This window comes from Myotis yumanensis, unplaced genomic scaffold (genome assembly GCF_028538775.1).
Source record: "Myotis yumanensis isolate MYYU_CA2020_CCGP unplaced genomic scaffold, mMyoYum1.0.hap1 SCAF_9, whole genome shotgun sequence".
Taxonomy (NCBI): domain Eukaryota; kingdom Metazoa; phylum Chordata; class Mammalia; order Chiroptera; family Vespertilionidae; genus Myotis; species Myotis yumanensis.
The window spans coordinates 58,361,299-58,386,148 of NW_027223760.1; the positions used below are offsets into that span (position 1 = coordinate 58,361,299).

Below are 24,850 nucleotides of genomic sequence, written 5' to 3' on the forward strand. Positions count from 1 at the left end.
TTCATAAAATGCATTAAAATGAATTACTAAAAGTGATTTACAAAATGAAAAACTCAATTATTTTTATTAGATTCAACAGATATAAAATTATTCTAAACAGATTGCTATAAAAGCTTCTAAGTGCTTGCTTGTTGTGGACTGGGAATACTCTGAGAACCACCATGGTTCCCTGGACCACACTTTGAATAGAAATATTCTAGGCCAGTGGCTATTGAATTTAAATTCAAAGATATCATATTTGAATTGAAGTCTGTCATCTTGTTAGCTTTCTATTTTGTCTCATCTGGGTTTGTTGTTGTTGCTGTTACTGTTGTTGCTGTTGCTGTTGCTGTTGCTGTTGCTGTTGCTGTTGTTGCTGTTGCTGTTGCTGTTGCTGTTGTTGCTGTTGTTGCTGTTGTTGGTTGGTTGGTTGGTTGGTTAGTTGATTGCTTTCCCCTTCAATATCTTTTTCTGCCTTTTGGAGTGAATATTTTTAAAAATTATTTCATTTTAATTCCACTATTGACTTATGTGTTGCACCTCTTTATTTTTGCAGTAGTTTCCTTAGCATTTACACTTATTAACACTTACCACTGTCTACTTTCCAGTAGTTACTCTATGGTATGAATAAGAATCCTACAGCAGTTTATGTGCTTTTGTTGTCCTACATTTGACTGTTTGTTACATGTGCCATAAGCCCCACACAGTTTTATTTTTTGCTTTAGGTAGTCAATTACCTCTTTTTAAGGGAATGTAAATAAGAAAACGTCTCACATATGCCTGTATTATTATCATTTTTAGCACTCTTCACTTCTTTGTATCAATCCATGTTTCCATCTGGTATTATACTGCTTTTTTCCCTGGTATTTTAATGATTTATTTTACCAGTTTTTGTAACTCAGGTTTGATGGCATTGCTTTTATTTTCTGAAAACCCTATTTTTATCTCTTAAAGTTATTTAAAAAATATTTTTGACTTATATATAATTCTGAGTTGCATTTTTTTCCCTTTGAAAATGTCATTGCATTGTCTTTGAGCTTGAACTTTTTCTATTAAGAAATCTGCTATCTTCCTTTTTTCGGTTTTATGTAATGTGTCTCTTTTCTCTGACTGTTTTCAAGATTTTTTTTTTTGCTGAGTTTTCAGCAGTTTGGTTTTCTCGTATGTTTATAATTGATTTTTTGGTATGTGTTTTTTCTATTTATGCTTTGAATATTTTAGATCTGTGGTTTCATTATTTTTGAGAACTTCTCAGTCAACTCTTAAATATTTCTTTTGCCTCATTTTTCTCTCTTTCCTCCTTTCAAGAATCCAGTTAAAATGCTTGACAGTTTAGGTTTCTTTAGCTAAATGATACCCCCACATTAATATTTTTTTCAGCCTTTTTCTCATTATGAGGGTGAGTACATCATTCGTTGCATTTTTCTATACCCTAAATAATAGAGAAAATTTAGACCAATTATTCTTAAGTTGTGTTTACTAAGTGAAAGGCCATGAGATTGTTAATTATAAGGAAGCCCATGAATTCATTTGCACACCCTAAATGGACTTAACAAACATTATGTATCCAAAATATGATGCTACATTTTCTTTTTTTTTGAAGCTACATTTTCAAATTTTGCTGCAATTAATATGGTTCAAATGAATTTAAAATGATTGCTGAATTATTTATAATTTTTGCCACTATATATTCTCTCAAATGAAAATAATGCAATACAACTCTGTACTGCTGTGAATATTTTTAGCATTTTCTTGAAATGTTAACCTGAGCATCCTTGCTCCAGTTGTATCTGCAGGCAGAAGCCAGAATCCTTCATAAACTGACCCCATGTAATGACACACTCCAAGTGCCCCACCCGAAGACATCTCCTTGAGTTAGGCTCTGATCATTGTGTACAAGGCACCAATCCAGCTAGTTCCTGTGAGACACTGTTTTCCCTTTCCTGCTTTAGAATTTTTTAACTTTGTGTAAAAATAAGTCTCTCTGGACAGCAGAAGTTATGTATTGGCAGCCCAGCATCCATATTGAAGAAACAGGTGTTTTTCTTGTGTGTGTGGTGTGTGTGTGTCTGTCTGTGTGTGTCTGTGTGTGTGTCTGTCTGTGTGTGTGGTGTGTGTGTGTCTGTGTGTGTGTGTGTGTGTGTGTTTAAATATATTTTTATTGGTTTTAGAGAGGAAGGAAGAGGGAGAGAGAGATAGAAACATCAGTGATGAGAGAGAATCATTGACCGGCTGCCTCCTGCACGCCCCGCACTGGAGATCGAGCCCACTATCCAGGCATGTGCCCTGACAACTGTGACCTCCTGGTTCATAGGTTGACGCTCAACCACTGAGCCATGCTGGCCAGGCTTGTGTGTGTTTTTTTAAGCCTGGCTGACAACTTTTTTTAAAGTGTATTCTCAGTATTTATAATTAAAGAATTGCACCTAGGGTCCCATCTCATTTTCCCGACTTTACATTATATCGACATTACTGATCTGGCACCAGAATTATTTGAACTTGTGGCTACTGCTGTAGCCCTTATCTGTACCACTTCCATATATGGGTCTCTCTAGGCTTTCTTTTTTGTACTTTTTCCCTGTTCATGGACTCCTTTTTTCTACATTGGTCTTGTTACTGTTGTTTTTTAAACCATAAATTACATGACAATGTATACTATCCAGTGTCAGATCTATCTTTGGACAGTTACCTTACTTTGAACTTGGATTATTTTGTGTAGTGTATGTTACACTTGCATTTTGCTCTCCATTTTTAAAAAAAATGTATTTTATTGATTTTTTACAGAGAGGAAGGGAGAGGGAGAGAGATACAGAGTTAGAAACATTGATGAGAGAGAAACATTGATCAGCTGCCTCTTGTACGCCCCCTACTGGGCTGTGTCTGCAACCCAGGTACATGCCCTTGACCGGAATCGAACCTGGGACCCTTCAGTCCGCAGGCGGACTGCTCTATCCGATGAGCCAAACCAGTCAGGGCTGCTCTCCATTTTTATGTGGCCATTCTCAGAATAAAGTACAACAACCACTAAAATAATCAGCCCTGGTGGGTGTGGCTGAGTTGGTTGGGGCATTGTCTTATACACCAAAAAGAGGCAGGTTTGATTCCCAGTCAGGGTACACACACCAGGTTGTGGGTTTGATCCCTGGTTGGGGCATGTATGAGAGACAACCCATCAATATTTCTCACACTAGTCTCTCTCTCTCTCTCTCTCTCTCTCTCTCTCTCTCTCTCTCTCCCTCTCTCCCTCCCTTCTTCCCTCCCTCCCTCCCTCCCTCCCTCAAAAAACAATGAAACAAAACACACACAAAGATCATTCCATGAATACCCCAAAGGTTATTTGGAATAAGAGGTGGGGGTGCAGGTGATGGGGCACTCAGCATCTTTCATTTCTTGCTAAATCCAGATTATGAATTTTTGATCATTTAAATTCATGCACCTAATTCTGGGTGAAATAAATAAGCTGTGAAAACTGTAGGTTTTGATATATTGTACCCAGCTTTCAAATGCTCAGAATCTGTTTCAAAGGAAGTGGAAGGGTGAGGATACTCAGAAGTGGAGCTTGTACATTTCCACCCAACCAAGTGATTCCTGGCTGCTCGAAGGCACCAGGCCCTCCATGTGCTCCCAGCCTCCTGTGTGTAGTGACAGACCCAACATTCTCAGGAACCACTTTCTCAAGTACCGGCTTTCAATAGGTAGAAATTGTCTGTTTCTTTTTTTTCTTTTTTCCTTCTTGGTATGGATGCCAATAATCATATGATGTCCTTGATCTTTTATTTTGCCACTGATATTATATAACTATTTCCTTTTTGAGGCCATTAAAAGAAATTGCAGTCCCCTTTCTTTGATGTATTAAGGAAAGATAAGTGGAGATTGGAGCAAAAGAATGAGAAGAACTGTGAAAGGTTTTTCCTGGCTCTGTCACTAACATTTGTGAAACTGAAGAAATGGAAAAGGGCAGAACAATTCTTAACATAAGTTTATATTAGTGTTGATTCTATTCAGTAGACATAATCATTTGGGTAAATTCTAGATAAAAAAACACACACACACAATACTGACAAAAATAATTCTTGGTTGCCTTCCAAATAAAAAGCAAGAGAGAGAGCACAGCTTTAAAAAGGTCACAATGAAAATATAAAGCATTTTCCTCCCTGTTCCTTCTGTCTCCTTTCCTCCACCCTCTCTGGACTCGCTTTCTGCTTTCCCTCTTTTCTTCTCATTCCTTCTTTCTATTTTCTTTTTAGCATTGCCATATTCCATAAAGGATTGTAAGCAGCTTTCAAAACAAATAAATATGAATTCTGTGTGTGTGTGTGTGTGTGTGTGTGTGTGTGTGTTTATAGAGTAGGTGTGGTAATCATTCAGAAGTGAAAATACAAGGAGTCAGGAATGAAATTAGTTACCTACAGTGTGTGCTATAGTAGCGACTATGTTTATGAGAGAAAGGCCACAGATTTGGCTTTGCAGTTTCGCGCAGCCAATGTGGAGGAGGCAGCACTGTTATTTAGATGGTCCTCACTTTCCCAGGCTTGGCATTATTGACATTTTGAGTCAGATACTTTTTTTTTTCACGCTGGCCTGTTGCATTATGAGATGTTTAGTGGAATTCCTGGCTTCTACCCAACAGAAGCCAGAAACACATCTGCCCCTCAGTTCTGACAACCAAAAATGTCTCCAGAAATTGTCAAGTAGCCTCTGGGGGACAAAAGCACCCCACCCCCATTGAGAGCCTCTGCATTAGAAAAATGGCAAACATATTACAACACTTGGGAAAAGCCCAGCCTGTCCAGATACAACTTGTGGCATTTGAATTTGTTGAATATATTCTAAAATTTTACACGGTGAAATTCAACACTTTTAATATAAAACATTCATATAGGTCTTAGCTAATTCATTTCATTAGGGAAATCTTTGATTCTACAAATATGGTTAGGATGTGTTTTAAAATCATTGTATTATTTACTTAGTTATTAGATTATGATTATACTAGCATAAAAATCAATATGAGTTAATGCTTATACTCTTTTTTTCTGGGTTCTCATTCCAACTCCACTAATTACTAGCTGAATAACCTCTCTGATTTTCAAAGACACAACTGCTTAATAGTAGCATGTATGTCAGTGGTTGTTGTATGAATTATGTGTGTTAATATAGACAAAGAGCTTTGCACAGTGCCTGGATCTTAATAAGTACTCTGTAATCATGAGATGATAACTAAAATAATTGTCATTATTATTTGTTATTAATAATAAAGACCATAACTTTGTAGAGTAGAGTAATATCTATATATATAAAAGGCTAATATGCACACTTACATGTGTGTACACACACACACACACATACACACACACACTCATCAGGCAAAAGAATGAACCAGCAGACCAAAGAGAAGTAAATGTGGTGCATAGAAAAAACAAAGATAAAAGCATATAGATTTTTTTCCCAAATTATAGTAGTTCTGGCTTTAAGAATTTGTCTTGCATGTCTTAACAACTGTAACAAGGTCTTAGTAGCCAGCTAGTGTAGTTAGCAGGATTGCTTTCTGCTCCACTCTGATTTCTTTCCCCTTTCTTGGCCTAAAGTATTGCAATTTACATTATTTTCCATATCCAGAGCCAACTCTGTGACACTCCCTTAATACCTCTACTTTCAACTTCCAAATGCTAGAACACCTGTCTTCTTACAGTTTTAAGTCCTTCTGGTCTCCTTCCACCATTTTTGTACTGCTGTCTCAGATTCTTAATCCCGTTTTCATGTGTTCATTTGAGTGGAGTCTTTCTTGCTCTTTCCTTTTTCTTTACAACCTGTTAATATCCCATTCCATGCCAGGAACCACTATCAGTCAATGGACGCAACCACCCTCTCTCACCTAATTTGTTTGTTTGTTTGTTTGTTTTTCCTGCTGACAGCAAATCTTGGCAACAGTAGGAATTAGAATTCTCATATGATTTTCTTCTTGACACTGTCACTAACATAGGGAAAGGTTTTTGGCAATCTCTATAGCAATAGAGGGATATAAGGGGAGGAAAAATACATTTCACCATTGAATATAGCAGAAAGTAGATTTGAGAATATCTTCTAGCAACAGGGATTATTCTAGAACCTTTTTTAAAAAAACCTTTTGGGCTATTATTAAATCATAGCATGGCAAATACACATGGTTAGCTTTTGGTAGCTAATGGCCCTGAAACACCATTTGGAACACAATTTATTGGGAAAATATGCTTATAAATTGATTTATAAACAAGCTTTTGGGATATAAATTTGCTCTGGACTACATTGTGCTCCCCCCAAATTCACATGTTGAAGTCTAAACCCCAAATGTGATTGCATTTGCTAGGAATTTCAGAAGATAATTAATGTTAATTAAGGTAATAAGGGTAGGGTTCTAATTTTATAGGATTGGTGGCCTAATAAGAAGAGGAAAAGAGAGCTGTCTCTCTTTACTTGCACTCGCAGCAGAAAGGCCATGTGAGGACATGGTGAGGAGGCAACCATGTGCAAGCCAGAAAGAGAATTAAATCAGAATTTCAAAGAGAACTTGAATTGGCTGGCAATCTGATGTTGGACTTTCTATCCTCCAGAACTGTGAGAAGTAGATTTCTGTTGTTTAAGCCACCCATTCAATGGTATTTTGTTATGGCAGCTTGAGCTAATACAAACCTGTTCATAAATTAATAATTGAATACAGTTACCATTATAGAATAGATTTCATTCACAGAACTTGATCATTATTACCATTTAGTTATAAGCTAAATACTCATAAAACATACATTGAAATGGTATTTAGATAAATGTTTTTATGTTTAAGTATCTATCTATATAAAAGCCTAAGTGACTGGAACACCGGAACGACCAGAACGACCGGTCGCTATGACTAGCACTTACCACCAGGAGGCATACGCTCAATGCAGGAGCTGCCCCCTGGTGGTCAGTGTGCTCCCACAGCCAACCTTCCATGGCCAGCCAACCTCCCGCGGTCCCTCCCCCCATCCGGCAGGCCCCGGCCAGCAGCAAGCAGCCAGCCGGCAGGAAGGCCCCAGCCACAGGGAGGGGCCATGGGAGGGAAGGCCCAGGCTGGCAGCCAGAAGGCCCCGACCGGCCCTAATCGCCAGCTGGGCCTAGGGACCCCACCTGTGCATGAATTTCGTGCACCGGGCCTCTAGTATATAAATAAATGGATGATAAATCCCATAGATTCCTAGAGAGAAGCTGTTTAGGGATAAGCATAAACTTTGGATGTGGTCAAAACCTTAAGCATCCATTGAGCATCTATGTGCCCAACACTTTTTCAGTCAATAACTATATACTTATTAGAAAAGTAAACTTCATACTCTAACCCTTAGCACTCATTACATTGCAGATGCCCAACAAGTGTTAGCTGAATTTAAAATAAAATGAGTATTTTTATTAGTAAAGGTTTATACACAAAAATTGATGGCAGAGAGTATTATCTGTACAGGGATACTTTCAAGAAGATAGATATGGACAGGAAAGTGGGTGTCAGATAAACCTATGTGTGGCTATCTATGGTTAAACATACATTGTTCTCAGCTGTTGCAGTATTTTTCTAATTAAGTGTAGTGTTTATAATGTTTTGGAAGGAAATTTTTTCCTGCTTAAAAAAAAAAAAAGAAAATTTACAGTGTATTCCAATATCAAGTAAAAAGGGTGTAGGAATTATTTGTGGTTTTGAGTTACCCATTAAGTGTTGTTGGCTTATTGATTTGTTTTATGTTTGCTTGTCCTTACAAATAATTTGAAGTCAGATTGATGAGAACTTTTTATGACACCTATAGCTCTATAATAGTTGGAAATTGGTTAAAAACTGTGTGATGCCATGTAAACGTTGGTTTTTACTTCAACTTAAGCATCTTCCGCAAGGCTAAATCCACATGAAGCTCAAATAATACTTATATAGACTCAGTAAAAAATGAAACTTTCAAACCGAGGGCAAATTATTAGGTTTCAATGTCCATTTGATGACTCCTCCACTTTTTAGCTGCTAGCATTGACCACGAAGATGTTGACTAAGTCATGGGCTGAATGTTTTTAGAAAGCAAGGCTATTTCAGCAGTGTGGTAGATGACGGGGGCTGCTAGGGTCAGAGGTCTGTGTGAGGGTCCTTGGGCCTGCTGAGGCCCTCTCTAAGCCACCGTGCGCTCATTCAGTAAACACTTGCTAGGCATTACAGAATGGGTGCAATGGTAGCCGAAATAGTAGCAGCTGACATTTGCTTATCACTTACATATTTAATCCTCACCTAAATTGTAAGCTGATGGTACTTTAAAAAGTTGCCATTTCACAGGTAAGGAAGCCAAGGCACAGAGACATTCATTAACTGATTGCCCAATGCCGTTCAGGTTTATGTCCGCCATGATTTCACCCAGACAGTTTGATTCCAGAAACCTCTGTCTTCGCCACTCTACTGTTGTTGAGAGGATCTGAATTTTCTATTTATTTATGTATTTATTGTTCTCATTCATTATTTATTTATCCATCATTCTTGACAGAATTGAGGTTGGTAAGTTTCTCATGAGAAAAGGCATGTGAAAAATGCCTAGAAAACTGCTTAGTGCATTGTGAATATGTGTTATTGTTATTTATTGTATTTGTTTATATCATTAAGTCTCTTTAATTCTTTATAAATATCTTCATTTTGTGTGGGATTTCCCTCTTTTGACCTGTTGTAGAGGTCTTAATATTTAAATAGTCACAAAAACTATATCGTATTACATAGTCTTCAAGTAATTTGTCCTAAAATTAGAGACTTCTGCCATTTGATACTATTATTTTTTATATTAGGAAATACTTTGTACATAAAAATGTAACATATATGATAATTATAAACTACAACTATTGCGTTTTTCTTGTCCTTGTTATGTATGTTCCCTTATGGCACATCATTTTATAGTAGTCAATCCAAAACGTTGGTTCATGCTTTGTTTTGATAATGTTCTCTAGAATAGAAGCAACCATGTATTTTAATGGCCTCTCCAATTTTAATAAAACCATTTGCACTAAGACCAACTGCCAAACTATACTAAATGTTAGAAAATTGAACCTTACACTTCGGAAAACAGATTGCTCCTTGCATTTGTACACTGTGAATATGTTAAGTGTGAGGACCACACACCTTCTGTTAGTTGGAGAACCTACTGTGGTTACTACTTCCTACTCACTGATTGCTACCGCTACCTGCCTAATAATTGTCTTTGGCTCTTTGTAAACCAGGTGTATGAATTTTCCCCCTCTGGCACTTGCAAATCCGATTTTTATGTATAGCTAAGTGCTCTTAGCTTTTACTCTATCTACGACGGGGGCCTGGTTTCTAGCAGGCCTGTAACGACGCCAGATCTAGCCTATGTAATGCTGTTTGTAATGAGAAATCTAAACAGGGAATGGCAGTGAGGCATGGCAGGAATGTGTTTCCATTGGAGAAGTCAGTGTAGAGAGAAAATATAAGCAAAGCTGTGTCCAGAAGGCCTTTTCAGCTGGCCAAGACGGAAGACTAATGTTATTGTACATAGGCTGTTACTGTGCCAGCCCTTCCTCACAAATTTGCTTTCTCTCTCTTTCCCCCTCTCCCCTCCCCTCTCCCCCTCCCTTCCTCTTTCATCTATTTCTTCTCCTTCTCCTTCTCCCTCGCTCCTTCTGTGGGCTCCGCGGACTGTTTGCTCAGGTGGACAGTGACACCATTTGGAATGAGCTGCACTCGTCCGGGGCTGCACGCATGGCTGTTGGCTGTGTCATCGAGCTGGCTTCCAAAGTGGCCTCAGGAGAGCTGAAGGTGAGGTCTGGGTTGCATTAAGTGTGGGAAATCCAGAGAAGAAGCTGAAACAGAGATGTTGTTGTTTGGGAATTGTGGGGAGTGTGGTGTGGTAGGAAAAGGAAAGGGGCAGAGGGAAGAGGGCAGGGAGATGGCCACTGAGGTGCGATAACAGCTAGTGTGTAGGTAGGGAGGAGCCGATCCAGCTCGAAGGGGCTTCCTCTCCTTAGGGAAATCTGCGGTCAGGGCACACTGGTGTGTTTTTAAGAGCATAGAAATGGTGAGTAACGCTATGGCCCAGGTTAAAAATATCCCGTCTATACATATCTGTTCTGCCCTCCTGGGATTTTCTTTTGAAGTGATTTAAAAAATATGATTACTGAGTACTGTGTATAAGCTCAGAATACCACCCAGAGAGAAGGGGGGGATGGTGGAGAAAGGTAAATACCAGACGGGAAGGATTGGGAGGAAGAAGGAAATTGTTGATTAGAAGGGTAATGATCCAGAGTATGTTTTTCCACGAAAGAACTTCAAAAATGAGCTACGCTTTATTGTTCTTTTCTTTTTTATGGTCTCTTCTTTTCTACATCATATGAAAAGAACAATGTCCAAACCCAACGATTCCCAGTCTAAACAATTTATAAGAACCAGAGACCTGACAGACGTTGACATTTTATTTGGTATTTTAACAGTGCTATTTAAAGGTATGCTGTGCATCTTGAATGCCGTTGCCCAGTAAACTTTGTTGGTTCTAACATGGCTTTTTAATGCACTGGTTTACACACTTCGTAATGAAATCTGGGTGCTGATGGACTTGATATTTTTAGCAATTGTGGAGTTTAAAGGACACATATTGTGATCAGCAACATAGGTACTGTGAATTTTGTTAATCTAAAATAAAGTCTAATTAGGATTATTTTTTTTCTTCTTTAAAAAATTGAATTTAATGGGGTGACATTGGTTAATAAAATTACATAGGTTTCAGGTGTTATAATTCTATAATACATCATGTGTATATTGTATTGTGTGTTTACCAAGGATTATTTTTCTCTATGTCTAATGAATTATTATTCTATTTCACCTGACTATTCCACTTGTGATTAAAAATTCAGGTTAGGAATGTATACTTGATAATGAATTATGTCTCTCAGGAAGTCAGAATCTACAGAAATGTAATTTTGATATGATAGGCTATATTAAAATATATATATATGCCTCCTGAGCAGTTGGCATGATTAGCATCAGGCCATTAATAGAGTACATCCTTCTCAGTCTTTACCTTTGGTAATGAGCTATTGAAAAGAGGAAAGGAGCTTGGCCTGTGTTGCTCAGTGGTTGAAATTGACCTATGAACCAGGAGAACACAGTTTGATTTCTGGTTAGGGCACATGCCCGAGGTTGCGGGCTAGTCTCCTGTGGGGGCCATGTAGGAGACAGCCGATCAATGATTCTCTCTCATCATTGATGTTTCTATCTCTCCCTCTCCCTTCCTCCTTGAAATAAATATCTATACTACTAAAAGGGTAATATGCTAATTAGATCAGATAGACCAGACATCTTCCGGCTGTCCTTCTGGATGTCCTCCGGGACAAAAGTCATGGTGGCTGCGAGGGCTGAGGAGGGCCAGCAGCCGTGGCAGTGTAAGGGCCGAGGAGGGCCGGCAGCTGTGGTGACTGGCAGTGACAGCAGCAGTGGGGTGATGGGGGTGGCACCTTCCCCTGATCGGCCCAGTCGCCTCCCGCAGAGGGAGGCCAGACCATGCTTAGGCCCACTCTCATGGGGCCTAAGTTGTCAGTAGGACATCCCATGAGGGCTCCCGGACTGTGAGAGGGGACAGGCCGGGCTGAGGGACCGCTCCCAGTGCACGAATTTTTGTGCACCGGGCCTCTAGTATATATAGAAAAGGACTCAGCCTTATGCAGAGGTTTTAGCCATCTCACAGTAGCACTTTAGTAATAAATCTGTCTGTTGGAGTATGTTACTTGTAGCACTGGAATAAATTGACTTTTTAAAAGAATAATGTTTGAAAGTCTTATTTTCAAAAGAATTCAAATGACAGAAAACAGCCAGGCCACAGTATTAGTTTTTAAACGACTGTGCTGGCCTCCATCTACATCATAGCAAAGAAAAATTATTGTTAGCATTCACAATTTCTAATTGTTTTGATTTTGTGGAAATTTAATCAGTAATTCAGAAACATTCTTGAGTAGAAGGCCCACATATTCCACTTAAAATCATCACCATAATTATTGGTTCACAGAATACAGAGTTGCCAAATGTATGTATGAAGACTGCTGAACAAAAACCTAATTCTGCTTTTTAGGAGGTAGTCATTTAAAATAGTCAACTGCAAACAAAGTGTCAACAACATATAGTATGGACATGCTGACCACCAGCTGTACTAACATTGACTATTTATGTTAAGAACAAGGAGTCATACAAATGCTCCCTCCCGCCCCCCGTCCCTTCATTGAGAAATCAGTAGCTATGATTAAACAAGAAAAGAATAGGAAAAAGGATCCAGCCTCAGAATGAAAAATCTTAGTCCAGGCTTCTCCACTTATATGCTGTGTCATTTGGGGCAAATCCCTTCATTTCTCTGGGCCCCAGTTCTTGTGCAGGACGAGCAGGGCAGAATAGTTACTGTGGAAGGCAGTGTGTGGTGCTGACATTCTGAGCTACTTGCAAGTGAAAAATGGATCTGATTCTCAGTTGTACTCACTATGAGCATACCGAGTAGTAGATATCTGAAAACTAATTTCAGCTTACTTTGGTGAGTATTCCAGATTTTGCAGCTGGTTTATCTCTCTGATTGCTAAGCCCAAAGTAAAAGCCCAAAGCAGACAGGATCATAACAAAGGCACCACTGCTGACAGGCCAAGAGACTGAACCCCTTAGCTGCTAATCATTTGGGGAGACCTATGGGAATGCCATTTGGGAATAGTAGCAGTTGCACGTGATTTGCGGCCACAGTGAAGACCTGAGGCGTAGAGTTATGTTTAGGAACCCCGGCTAACCAAGCATGTTACTCAGTGTCTGCCTGTGCCAAAGTCCATATGACCTGCTGTGTAGTCAGTCACTCTTGGCTGTGTAGTCACTTCACTCAGATCTGGGAAGAAGGTATGGAAGCTCATTTGAGGACATTGGTAAGTTATCCACTGATAAGAGTTATAAAAAGAGAAAACATTAAGTTTCATTTTTCATTTTCTGAATCTACGTTCAGTTTTCACATGCTCTATCACCGTCTCCCAGAAAATCAGCAACTTAATGAAACAACATTGGTATTTGTGTATTTTGTGAGACTGTACTAATTTTTCTTTTCTGGTAGGGGAACGTTCAGGAGGCAACCAATCGATGCTTCTCTCTCTCTCAAATCAATAAAAAAACACATATAATAGGGTGAGGATTAAAAAACAAAACAAACTACAGCTTATTATCTGAGCATGGGGTTGCTTTTTTTAAATGCTTAAATGGATATTGTGATGTCATGTTCCTAATATTACTGCTTTGTGTTTAGTAGCTCCTACAGCAGCGGTTCTCAACCTGTGGGTCGCGACCCCTTTGGCGGTCGAACGACCCTTTCACAGGGGTCACCTAAGACCATCCTGCATATCAGATATTTACATTACGATTCATAACAGTAGCAACATTACAGTTATGAAGTAGCAACGAAAATAATTTTATGGTTGGGTCACAACATGAGGAACTGTATTTAAAGGGCTAGAAGGTTGAGAATCACTGTCCTATAGGCTCAGCAGTTTGCATGTAATTTGCCAAAGTATGGATCACCAATTGGATACTAGCTCAGAGACATCAAGTTACTATTTTAGATTCTGAATACAATTTAGTAAGTGGCAAAGCCTGTACATTTTTTTCAGTCATCTGCTTTCTTTAAACTATTCTAGAAGTAATTTCTTACAGAAGTAGCACAAATATGTAAGAGAAAAAAGGGAGAAAGCAACCTCTTTCAAATGGGGTAGATTTTCTCTTTTTTATTACTATTAAACATTTAATATATACAAAAAGATAAGAAGTTACATTAATAACTTACAAAACATAATAATAAAATAAGTACTTTTGAGTTCTTCATCCAAATTAAAAATACTACTTGACTGACACTATTAAAGTTCTCAGTATTTATTTCATTCATTTTTGACCCATGAGTAATCATTAATCTATTATATTTTAAAAAATCATTCTTTTCCCTTTATTTAATAGTTTAACTATATGGTTTAAAGTCCAGTGGTTCTCAACCTTCATAATGCCGCGACCCTTTAATACAGTTCCTCATGTTGTGGTGACCCCCAATTTCATTGTTACAAATTGAACATAATTAAAGCATAGTTATTAATCACAAAAACAATATGTAATTATATATGTGTTTTCCGATGGTCTTAGGCAACCCCTATGAAAGGGTCATTCGACCCCCAAAGGGGTCGCGACCCACAGGTTGAGAACCGCTGGTTTAGACCTTTATAAAACTGGAATATCATTGAATATTATTTCTGCGATTTCTTTCCCCCACTTAGAACCACATTATGATGATTTATCCATATATATTTACATAGCTCTAATTGATCCATTTTTATTGCTCTAAGGTAGACCCTAGTACATCATAATTTGGTGATTCATTTTTCTGTGAACATTTTAGTTGTTTTCAGGTTTTTGCTCTTTTGAATAATATTGCTATGAAAATTCTTGAATATACCTGCTGTTTCACTATGGCATAACTACTGAATAAACTGACAAGCAAGCTCCTTGGCTAGGAATATAACAAATACCAGTAAATAATGCAAAGTCATAGAATTCAAAAGTCATTTTGCTACAAGGACATCAGCTAGAATGGCAGTTTAAACCTCTGAAAATTCTTTTTTATAAAATCAATGGCAAAAGTGGCAAACATTTGTCACGATTACTTTTTTAACTCTGGAAATTAATCAGTAGTTTGCAACAACTCAAGAGGCATGTATTCCAAAGAACACTCACTAGCTGAATCTTCGTTTAAAAAACAAGCTTGGTGGTGGTTTAATTCACCCTATTCTCATTTTACCCTTTCCCATCCCATCATAGTCTTAACAAATAGCCTGTGTTCTCATGGAACACCATTAACTTAGCAGTTTCCAGAGGGGGCGGGATGAGGTTGGAGCTGCTTCACAGCCTCACTTGCAGAGAATGGTCATTATGTGGCCCTCGTGGTGCTTCAGTGCAGACCCCACTTGCAAGGCTGCCTTTATTTCACCTGATTTGGAGTCCATGAGACGTGGAAAACCCTTTCCCCAGAAGCATTTGTTGAAAAAAAATTAAAGACAATTGATTAACTTCCTGGCTGCCTCAAGTGGTGAATAACAGTGGAAGAAAACAATTAGACTAACCAAAAGCTTCAAAGGAAAAACTTGGGAATGAGATATGCATAAGGGCTATGAAATGCCCCATCAGACTTCTAAGACTCTAGAAGGCCACAGGTATGACAAGGCTGTGTTCACACAGACTGGAGAAGGCCCTAAGCTCTCATCTCAAACTGACTTTGAGGCTCTGCTCAAATAGGAAGTGAAGGCCAACGTGGAGTTTTCGGCTAGACCGCCAAATATTGAAAGTGAGTCCAACATACACACAAATGGCCCCTTGGAAAAGGCTAGAGCCTGTATTGGTTGCAGGCATTTCAAGAAATCTCTGTCCAATCATTAACTGACCACCAAACTAACCAAGCAAAGACTTCTCCGCGCCACACTCAGCATGCAATGCAGACTTCATAGAATTAGTTCAGAAAAGTCAATAAACAAACAAAGCAACAACAACAAACCCTGGGGAGGAGTGAGATTCTGATTTCCAAATTGACAGGTTGTGTTGTTTAAAATGCCTAGAGTTCAGCATAAAATCATGAGACGTGCAAAGAAACATGAATCCACATGGAAAAAATATAAAGCACTAATAAAAGTAACTACATAAATAAATATAAATGATAGTATAATTGTATTTTTTGTTTGTAACTCTTTTTCTCTTCTTAGATTAAAATATAACTGAGTAAAACAAAAACCATAAATCTCTGTTGATGGGCACACAGCGCATAAACGTAATTTTTAGGACAATAGCAGCACAAAGCATGGCATTAAGAATGGGGCTATATAATAGCAAAACAAAGGTTTTGGATTCTATTGAAAATTGATTCATGTCTGAACTAGATTGTTAAAAGTTAGGGTGTTAATTATAAATCCACTGAATAACTAAAAATATATATTAAAAGAAATGACAAGGAAATTAAAAAATGATACACTGGGGAATACCTATTTAACTTAAAAGAAGGCAGTAATGGAAAAATTGAGGAACAACAAAAAAATTACACAGAAAAAAATTACCAAAGTCACTGTGCCAATTTCAAACCCCATTAACGGCACATAAAAATTTCCAGTGCTATTCATTCTTGCCTATATTTATCATTTTTAGATTTTAAAATGTTCACCAATCTTGTGGGTGTAAAATGCCATCTTATAATGAACATCTGTTGTCAGATATAGGTCAATTAAATTTGTTATCTTCTACTTAAATCTTTTATTAATATTTAATAACTATCTCAAGTTAAGCTTTTTGTATAGCATCACCAACCCATTTTTTTTCTAGTATTTGCCTAGTTCATTTACCATCCCTTTACTTGCATACTTTCTATTTATTATTTTATGCTAGAGGCCCGGTGCACAAAAATTTGTGCACTCGGGGGGGGGGGGGGGGGGGTCCCTCAGCCCGGCCTGTGCCCTCTCGCAGTCTGGGACCCTTCGGGAGATAACGACCTGCTGGCTTAGGCCTGCTCCCGGGTGGCAGAGGGCAGGCCCAATCCCTTGGTGCAGCCCCTGGTTGGGCTCAGAGCAGGGCCGATTGGGGAGTTGGGGCGCCGCCCCCTGTCATGCACAGAGCAGGGCAGATCAGGAGATTGCGATGCCACCCCTAGTCATGCTCAGGGTAGAGCCGATTGGGAGGTTGGGGCACCGCCCTCTGTCACACTCAAGGCAGGGTCAATGGGGAGGTTGCAGTGCCACCCCCTGTCACGCACAGAGCAGGGCCGATCAGGGGATTGGGGCGCTGCCCCCTGTCACTCACAGAGCAGGGCCCATCAGGGGGATTGGGGCTTCGTACCCTGTCATGCACAGAGCAGGGTCGATCAGGGGGTTGGGGAGCTCCCCCCTGTCACACACAGAGTAGGGCCAATATGAGAGTTGGGGCACCGCCCCCTGTCACACACAGAGCAGGGCTGATCAGGGGGTTAGGGCGCTGCACCCTGTCACACACAGAGCCGCAGGGCGATCAGGGAGTTGGGGAGCTCCCCCCTATCAGGCACAGAGCAGGGCTGATAAGGGGGTTGGGGCGCCTTCCCCTGTCACGAACAGAGCAGGGCGGATAGGGAGGTTGTGGCCCAGCCCCCTGTCACACACAGAGCCGCAGGGCGATCAGGGGGTTTGGGCGCTGCCCCCTGTCACGCTGATCCTGGTGCCGGGAGGCCTCGCGGCTCCGCTGATCCCGGGGCTGGGAGGCATATTACCCTTTTACTATATAGAATAGAGGCCTGGTGCACGGGTGGGGGCTGGCTGGTTTGCCCTGAAGGGTGTCCTGGATCAGGGTGGGGGTCCCCACTGGGGTGCCTGGCCAGCCTGGATGAGGAGATGATGGCTGTTTGCAGTTGGTCACACCCCCTTCAGGGTGGGGGTCCCCACTGGGGTGCCTGGCCAGTCTGGGTGAGGGGCTGAGGGCTGTTTTCAGGCTGGCGGGTGACTGAAGCTCCCAACCTGTCCTTTTTTTCTTTTTTTTTTTTAATTCTGGACCAGCTTTAGCTCTGAGGCTTGGCTCCAGCTCTAAGGCCTTGGCTGCTGAAAGCAGGTATCTGGTTTGTTTGGGTTCTACAATTGTAACACTGTTGCGGTTCTGCTCACTCCAGCTCTGAGATCCCGGCTGGCTGAAAGCAGGGATCTGCATTTGTTCTATAATTGAAACAATGTTGCGGTCCTGCTGGCTGAAGCCCGGCGGGCTGAAAGCAGGTTTCTGGGGTTTTGTTTAGCTTCTATATTTGTAACAATTTTTCTTAAACTGCAAGCTCAGAGGCCAGCAAGGCAGGCAGGAAACGTTGGCTTCCTCCGTCACTGAAGCAAGCAAGCCTCCTGTTCGCTTCAAGCTGCCTGGCTGCCGGCCGCCATCTTGGCTGGCAGTTAATTTGCATATCTCCCTGATTAGCCAATGGGAAGGGTAGCGGAGGTACGGCTAATTACCATGTTTCTCTTTTATTAGATAGGATATGTCTTTTATAAATAGCTCATGCCTGGATTTTGTTGTCTAAGTTGACTAAATATTTAAACTGAGGAGTTCAATTCATTTCTGTTTATTATGATTGATAGTGTACACAATTGTATTTCTATTATTTTTTTGTCTCATCCTACTCTACTATTTGTGTATCTTTCCTTCACTTACCACTTGCTTTGTTTTCAATTGAATTTTTTCTCCTATGTTACCTCTAGTTTTTTTTTTTAAATGCACACATTATTTCAATTATTTCAGTAATTACTTTTAAAAATTAATCTATTTAATAAATCTTAAACTTAATCACTCTTTATTATCACTAACAATGTAAGATATTTAGAATGTTTTAAAGGCAGTTATTTGTCCTAACTGATATGGCATTATGATTCAGTATTTAAAAAAATAAAATCACTGAGAAATTATTATATTGTTTTAAATCATCACAGTTTCTTTATACCTGTCCACATTTTCCTTATTTTCTTTTCTTTATTGATTAAGGTATTACAAATGTGTACTTATTCTCCTATTGCCCCTCCACCTACTCCCACTCATGCCCTCACCCCCCTATTGTCTGTGTCCATTGGTTATGCTTATATGCATGCATACAAGTCCTTTGGTTGATCACTCCCCCACCTCCCCCACCCTCCCCTGCCTTCCCTCTGAGGTTTGATGGTCTGATCGATGCTTCTTTGTCTCTGGATCTGTTTCTGTTCATCAGTTTATGTTGTTCATTATATTTCACAAATGAGTGAGATCATGTGATATTTATCTTTCTCCAACTGACTTATTTCGCTTAGCATAATGCTCTCCAGGTCCATCCATGCTGTTGCAAATGGTGGGAGTTCTTTCCTTTTTACAGCAGCATAGTATTCCATTGTGTAGATGTACCACAGTTTTCTAATTTATTCATCTGCTGATGGGCACTTAGGCTACTTCCAAATTAGGCTATTATAAATTGTGCTGCTATGAACATAGGGGTTCATATATCCTTTCTGATTGGTGTTTCTAGTTTCTTGGGATATATTCCTAGAAGTGGGATTACTGGGTCAATTGGGAGTTCCATTTTTAGTTTTTGAGGAAACTCCATACTGTTCTCCACAGTGGCTGCACCAGTTTGCATTCCAGCACTACATCAGAAAGATCATACACCATGACCCAGTTTGATTTATCCCAGGGATGCAAGGATGGTACAATATCCTTGGATGTCTGGATCTGAGTTATCTGCAGAGAGGCAAAAGGAGTTGATGTTAGAGAGAGAGTCAATGACCAGGTAATGGGATACACACACACACACACACACACACACACACACACATTATACAGCATCACCATTTCAAATAAATTTTGCCACCAATTTGGCCTTTCTTAAAATGTTATACTGTTTAGCCTAAAATAGTATTATGAATAAGGTAGAGAGTGGAAAATTCGTGTTGACTCCAATTTTGATCAAGGTCTCAAGCTGAGGACACATGGATGTTAATATGTGGTGGACACTACTTGAAGGAATTAATGAAGAAAGATAGTCAAATAAGCCTTTGATTATCTTACCTAATCCAGTTTATATAACAAAAGTCTAGGTAATAGTTTTGTGCCTGATGGGAGATTTTTTAAATGTACCTTCTGTATTCTGGCAATTCTTCTCTGTTCCTGTGCTTCCCCCAACCTAAGCTAAATGTGTAGGAAAAGAAGAAGCTGTCCAAGGAAGCCACTTAGGCCTGCAAAAGGGAGGGGTTGCTTTTCAGTCCTTAGCTTGATGTATGTTGAGTAACAGAAATTTGTAGGATAACTCCAGACTAGCAATATCATAGCTTCTCTCTGCACACGGAGACACCACATTTGCCACTGCTGGCTCCTGGTTCTGTGGGTCAGCAGGTCTGTGAGGGACAGCTTTAAATTAGATGTAACATTGAAGAGTTTAAATAGACTGAATTGAACTTTTTAAATGAAATATGTTTTTATTGATTTTTTTTTTAGAGAGAGAGGAAGGGGGAGGGATAGAAAGATAGAAACATCCATGAGAAAGAAACATCATGGATTGGCTGCCTCTTACACGATCCTATTGGGGATCAAGCCTGCAACTCAGGCATGTGGAACCCAACAGGTGACCTTTTTGTTCCTGGATTGATGCTCAACCACTGAGCCACACCAGCTGGGCTGAATGGGACTTTTAAATATGTAAATGTGAGACTGTTCCTATAGCTGAAAGTCATCTGAAAAGCTGTGGGATATATCAGATAAAGTGTAAAGAAAGGTTAGTGCTCAGGGAAAAATAATACTATTTCCTGTTATACCATTCCTAATTCAGCCCATTCATTTTACCAGTATATTTGTTTTCTGTTGCTTCTGAAACAAATTACCACAGATTTAATGGCCTAAGACAACACAAATTTATTATTCTCAGTCCTGGAAATCAGCCCCCTCTGACATCTTGATTTTAGCCCAGTGGGACTTGTACAGCTACCTTGCTGAGTCAGTTGCCGGCAGAATTAATTTCCACATGGTTGGAGGACTGAGGTCTCCATTTTCTGGCTAGATGTCAGCTGGAGGCTGCTCTCAGCTCCTAGGTGTCTCTCTCTGTTCTTTGCACTTGGCACCTACCTTATAGAGTCAGCAAGAGGGCATAAAGCCCTTCTCCAGCTGTCATTCTTCTGACAGTGTTCCGTCACTGTGTCTCTCTTTGACTATATCTGGGCAGGTTTCTCAGCTTTAGGAATGCATATGATTTGAATGACCACCGGTATAAAGCTGGGTGCCCTTTCTTCCTCAGGGTCTCTGATCTTAATCATATCTGCAAAGTCTCTTTTGACATTTAAAGTATCATTCACCGATTCTGGGGCCATGGACATCTTTTGGGGGACTTCTGCTTACTACAAATAGGTACTCAATATTCAGTGTATATTCATCCTTGTAATATTCTCACTGCTTATGGCTATAAACTGTTTAGGCATCACTTGAGATTTTTCAAAATTAGATCATGTGACTGATTCTTTAATAAAGATATAATGTACATTGTATAGATATACAGATTTTTGACGGATAATGTGTTTTCACATTTCTATACTTGGCAACCACTATAAGTTATAAAACAAGTTCATAGTGTTTGTGTGTATTTGTGTATGAGAGAGAGAGCGCGGATGTGTGCATACATCTATGATATAAAGATAATTAATAAAATGTCTTTAATATTTGCCCACATATTTAATCTTTCTAGTCTTCTGTATTCATGTGGGGGCAGATCCAGGCTTCCATCTGGTATCATTTCCTTTCAGTCAGAAGCATTTCCTTCAACATTCTTTGTATTACAGTTCTGCCAACAAATTCATCTTTGGTTTATAAGAAAATGTTTTTCTTTTTCTTTAATCTTTGAATGATAATTATCATTTGACATGGAATTCTATATTGGCCATTACTTCAAACTTTAGAGATATTTTTCCAGTGTTATCTTTTTTCCTTTTCTTTTTTTCCTTTTTTGATGATGAGAAATCAGCTGTCATTCTTATCATTAATCTCTTTATTTAATGATTTAGTGCATCTTTTCTCTCTCTGTCTTTAATACTTTTTATAAATATTTGGGTTTTTTGTAGCTTTGTGATTAGGCATGGTTTTCTGTTTTTATCTTGCTTGGAGTTCACTGAGTTTCCTGTATCAGTGGCTTGTTATTTTCGATAAAATTTGGAGAACTTGTAACTAATATTTTAAAAAATATTTTATTCTACTCCTTTCTCTATACCCTCTGTTTCTCTGTACTTCTATTTGGATAATTCCTTTTGCCCTATAATCAAGTTCATTGTTTTTGTCTTCTTTTGCACCCAAGCTGCCATGAATCCCATTCAAATATTTTTTCATTTCACAGGGTGTACTCCTCACTTTTAATATTACTGGTTAGTTCTTTTTTTACAGCCTCCAGATCGCTTTTGAAACTCTCCTTCTTTTCACTATTATATCTCTCTTCACCATCTTTTCCTATAGATTCTTTTAGATGTCTATCATAATTATTTAAAAACTAGAAGCCTGGTGCACAGATTTGTGCACCGGTGGCGTCCCTCGGCCTGGCCTATGCCCTCTCGCAATCCAGGAACCCTTGGGGGATGTCGGAGAGCTCGTTTCGGCCCGATCCCCACAGGCCAGGCTGAGGGATCACGCCAGTGCACGAATCCGTGTACCATGCCTCTAGTATGCATGTAAGATCTTTGGTTAATGTCTTCCTGCCCTCCTCCCTTCCCTCTGAGATTCATCAGTCTGTTCCATGTTTCCATGCCTGTGGTTTCCACTCCTGCATTGAGCATCTGCCCGCTGGTGGTCAGTGCATGTCATAGCTACCAGCCAGTTGGCCAGTAGGCTGGTTAGCTGGTCGCTTAGGCTTTTATAGCTGATAATTCTGAGTCACTTGTGTTTCTATTACCTTATTTTTTACTTTACTTTACCTCTCATTATTTTGCTGCTTTATATGTCTTGTAATATTTTATTATATGCTAAGCATTGTATTTAAAAGCAAGTAGAGGCTATGAAGGGGTTCTTTTTGTTTCTGTGTTTTGTTTTAGTTTAATTCTTTTAAAATTTTCTTTGTGTCCAATGTTCTTAAGTCGTTTAAAGGAAAACGTGTTTCTTTTGGTTTATTTTGTATTATATTTTTACTATTGCAGAACTGAAGTTTTGTACATGCCTTTTTCTTCTAAATTACATGTGAATCTCTAAAACAACTCTGTTTTTGAGAGGATGTTGAAGGTCTCTCCTATTCCCAGTTTTATCTCTCACACTCGCTCATAAGGAGCAAATGCCAGTGATTAGAAAGGGGCACATTGACTTGTTACTTTATTTGATTATTCAACTTGAATGAAGGAGAGGACGGATATGTTACTAATTACTGTCTACACTGTGAATGGCTCCCTAAACATCAGAGAAAGGGGGAAACCATGGCAGTTACATGCTTACTCTTGTGGGAAACTGCCTTGTTCTTGACCTGCTCACTTCCAAGTGCTCCAACTTTTTGTGAAAACTTTTTTAATTAGTCTACTTATGGGATTCCTTACACCTCAGGAAAATGACAAATATACAAATACTTTGCAACTCTCTGATTAAAAGGTGAGGCTACCTATTACTCCGATTATTTGCTCAGAGATCGAGACCCTTTGGTTAGTTGGCCCGCGATGATCCTGCTGCACAATCTGCTTCCCCTTAGTTTTATTCTGCCCACCTGCTTTTCTGATGGCTAATATTTCACTTTCTAGTTTGTAGTTTTAAGTGCCTGCTCCATGGTAATTGGATCTGCCCAGTCCAGCCTCTTCGTCTGGTTCTTGGCTCTGGGCTGTCCAGATTTCATTACTTGTATGTGGTTTAGCTCATACTGACTAAGAAGTGCTGCATCTGCCCTCAGAATCTGTCTACAGCTCTCTTCTCTCTAAACCTTGCTGAGTTTTGCTCAGTCCCTGACACGTACTTTACACTTTTAGTCAAAGTCCTGATGATAGTTTTAAAATAACTTAGATGGGAAAGAATAATTCCTGAGATAAATTCCACTCTCAAATTTCACATTTACTTACAAGATTTTCTACTGTAGTATTTTCTATACTAGTATTTGCAGTATAGAGCAAATCTATACTAATAAAGAACTAATATGCTAATGGTCAGGGTGCCGTAATGGGTAACAACCAGACCATTAGCATATTAGCTGGGGCATTGCTCTGGAGACGGGGCAGAAGCAGGGATGCGCCCGGAGGAGGCAGGATCATCCTGTGCTGGGGAGGGCAGGGGTGAGAGCCCATAGCTCCCCCCTCACCAGTCCTTCGCCACCCACCACTGGCACTATGAGTGCCCCGCAACCCACCTGCCAGGGGGAAGGAGCACAGCGCAGCAGGTGGGAGGCTTCCACACTCTCCTCCTGAGCCATGAGGGCATGGAGCCGCTGTGTTGCTCTGGAGACAGGGCGGAAGCGGGGAGGCACCTGGAGAAGGTGGGACCAGCCTGATGCGACTGGAGGGACTGAGGGCAGGGCTTGAAGCAGCCAGAGAAGGCCAGAGGGTTTGGGGGCTGGGCCAGGTACACTGGAGCTCTGCGTGGACAGGTTCGGGTGTCAAGGCAGGGCTGCAGGTAGGTGGGCAGTGCCGCGCGATTTTGTGCGCTGGGCTCCTAGTGTTATATAATAGGAAAGAATCTTCCAACTAATTTGTGTGTTTTTTATCTTCAATAGTATTAGATTTGTTACCTGCTGGTTTATCATCTATAATGTCGGTTTTTCCTTGCTTTTTTCTTTCCATCTTTACAAAGTGTCTTGCTTTTTAAAAAGTATGTTTTTATTGGTTTTGGAGAAAAAGGAAGGTAGAGAGTGAGAGAGAAACATCCGTTGGTTGCCTCCTGTACATACCCTGACTGGGGATTAAACTAACAACCTGGGTATGTGCTCTGACTGGGAATCAAACTTGCCACGTTGTGATGTACGAGAAGACACTCCAACCAACTGAGCCATACTGGCCAGGGCAAGAGTTTTGCTTTTTGATACCAGTGTCTAAATTGTATATATCAAACACACTTGGAGAACATGAGTATTTTACATCATTGTAATTTTATATAGCGGTAAATTTCACACACACACACACACACACACACACACAGCATGAAAAAAGACTGGTCAATCGATCTGGTATTCTTTCTACATGATCTTGTTATGTATGTGATACTACATAATTTAATTCATTTGGTTGAAATTTTATTTAGTTATATGCTTTTTTATTATTGATTTCAGAGAGGAAGGGAGAGAGAAAAACATCAATGATTGGCTGCCTCCTGCACACCCCACACTGGGGGGTCGAGCCTCCCACCCAGGCA

The 24,850-nt window shown here is 39.8% G+C and overlaps 1 protein-coding gene across 1 annotated transcript in view; it reads left to right on the forward strand.

Moving 5' to 3' along the window:
- HDAC9 (histone deacetylase 9) overlaps nt 1–24,850 on the forward strand; it is a 751,983-nt gene that overhangs the window by 549,539 nt on the left and 177,594 nt on the right. The window contains exon 17 of the mRNA XM_070424407.1: nt 9,665–9,772. Coding sequence (XP_070280508.1) covers nt 9,665–9,772 — 108 coding nt within the window. The remainder of the gene's footprint in view (nt 1–9,664; nt 9,773–24,850) is intronic.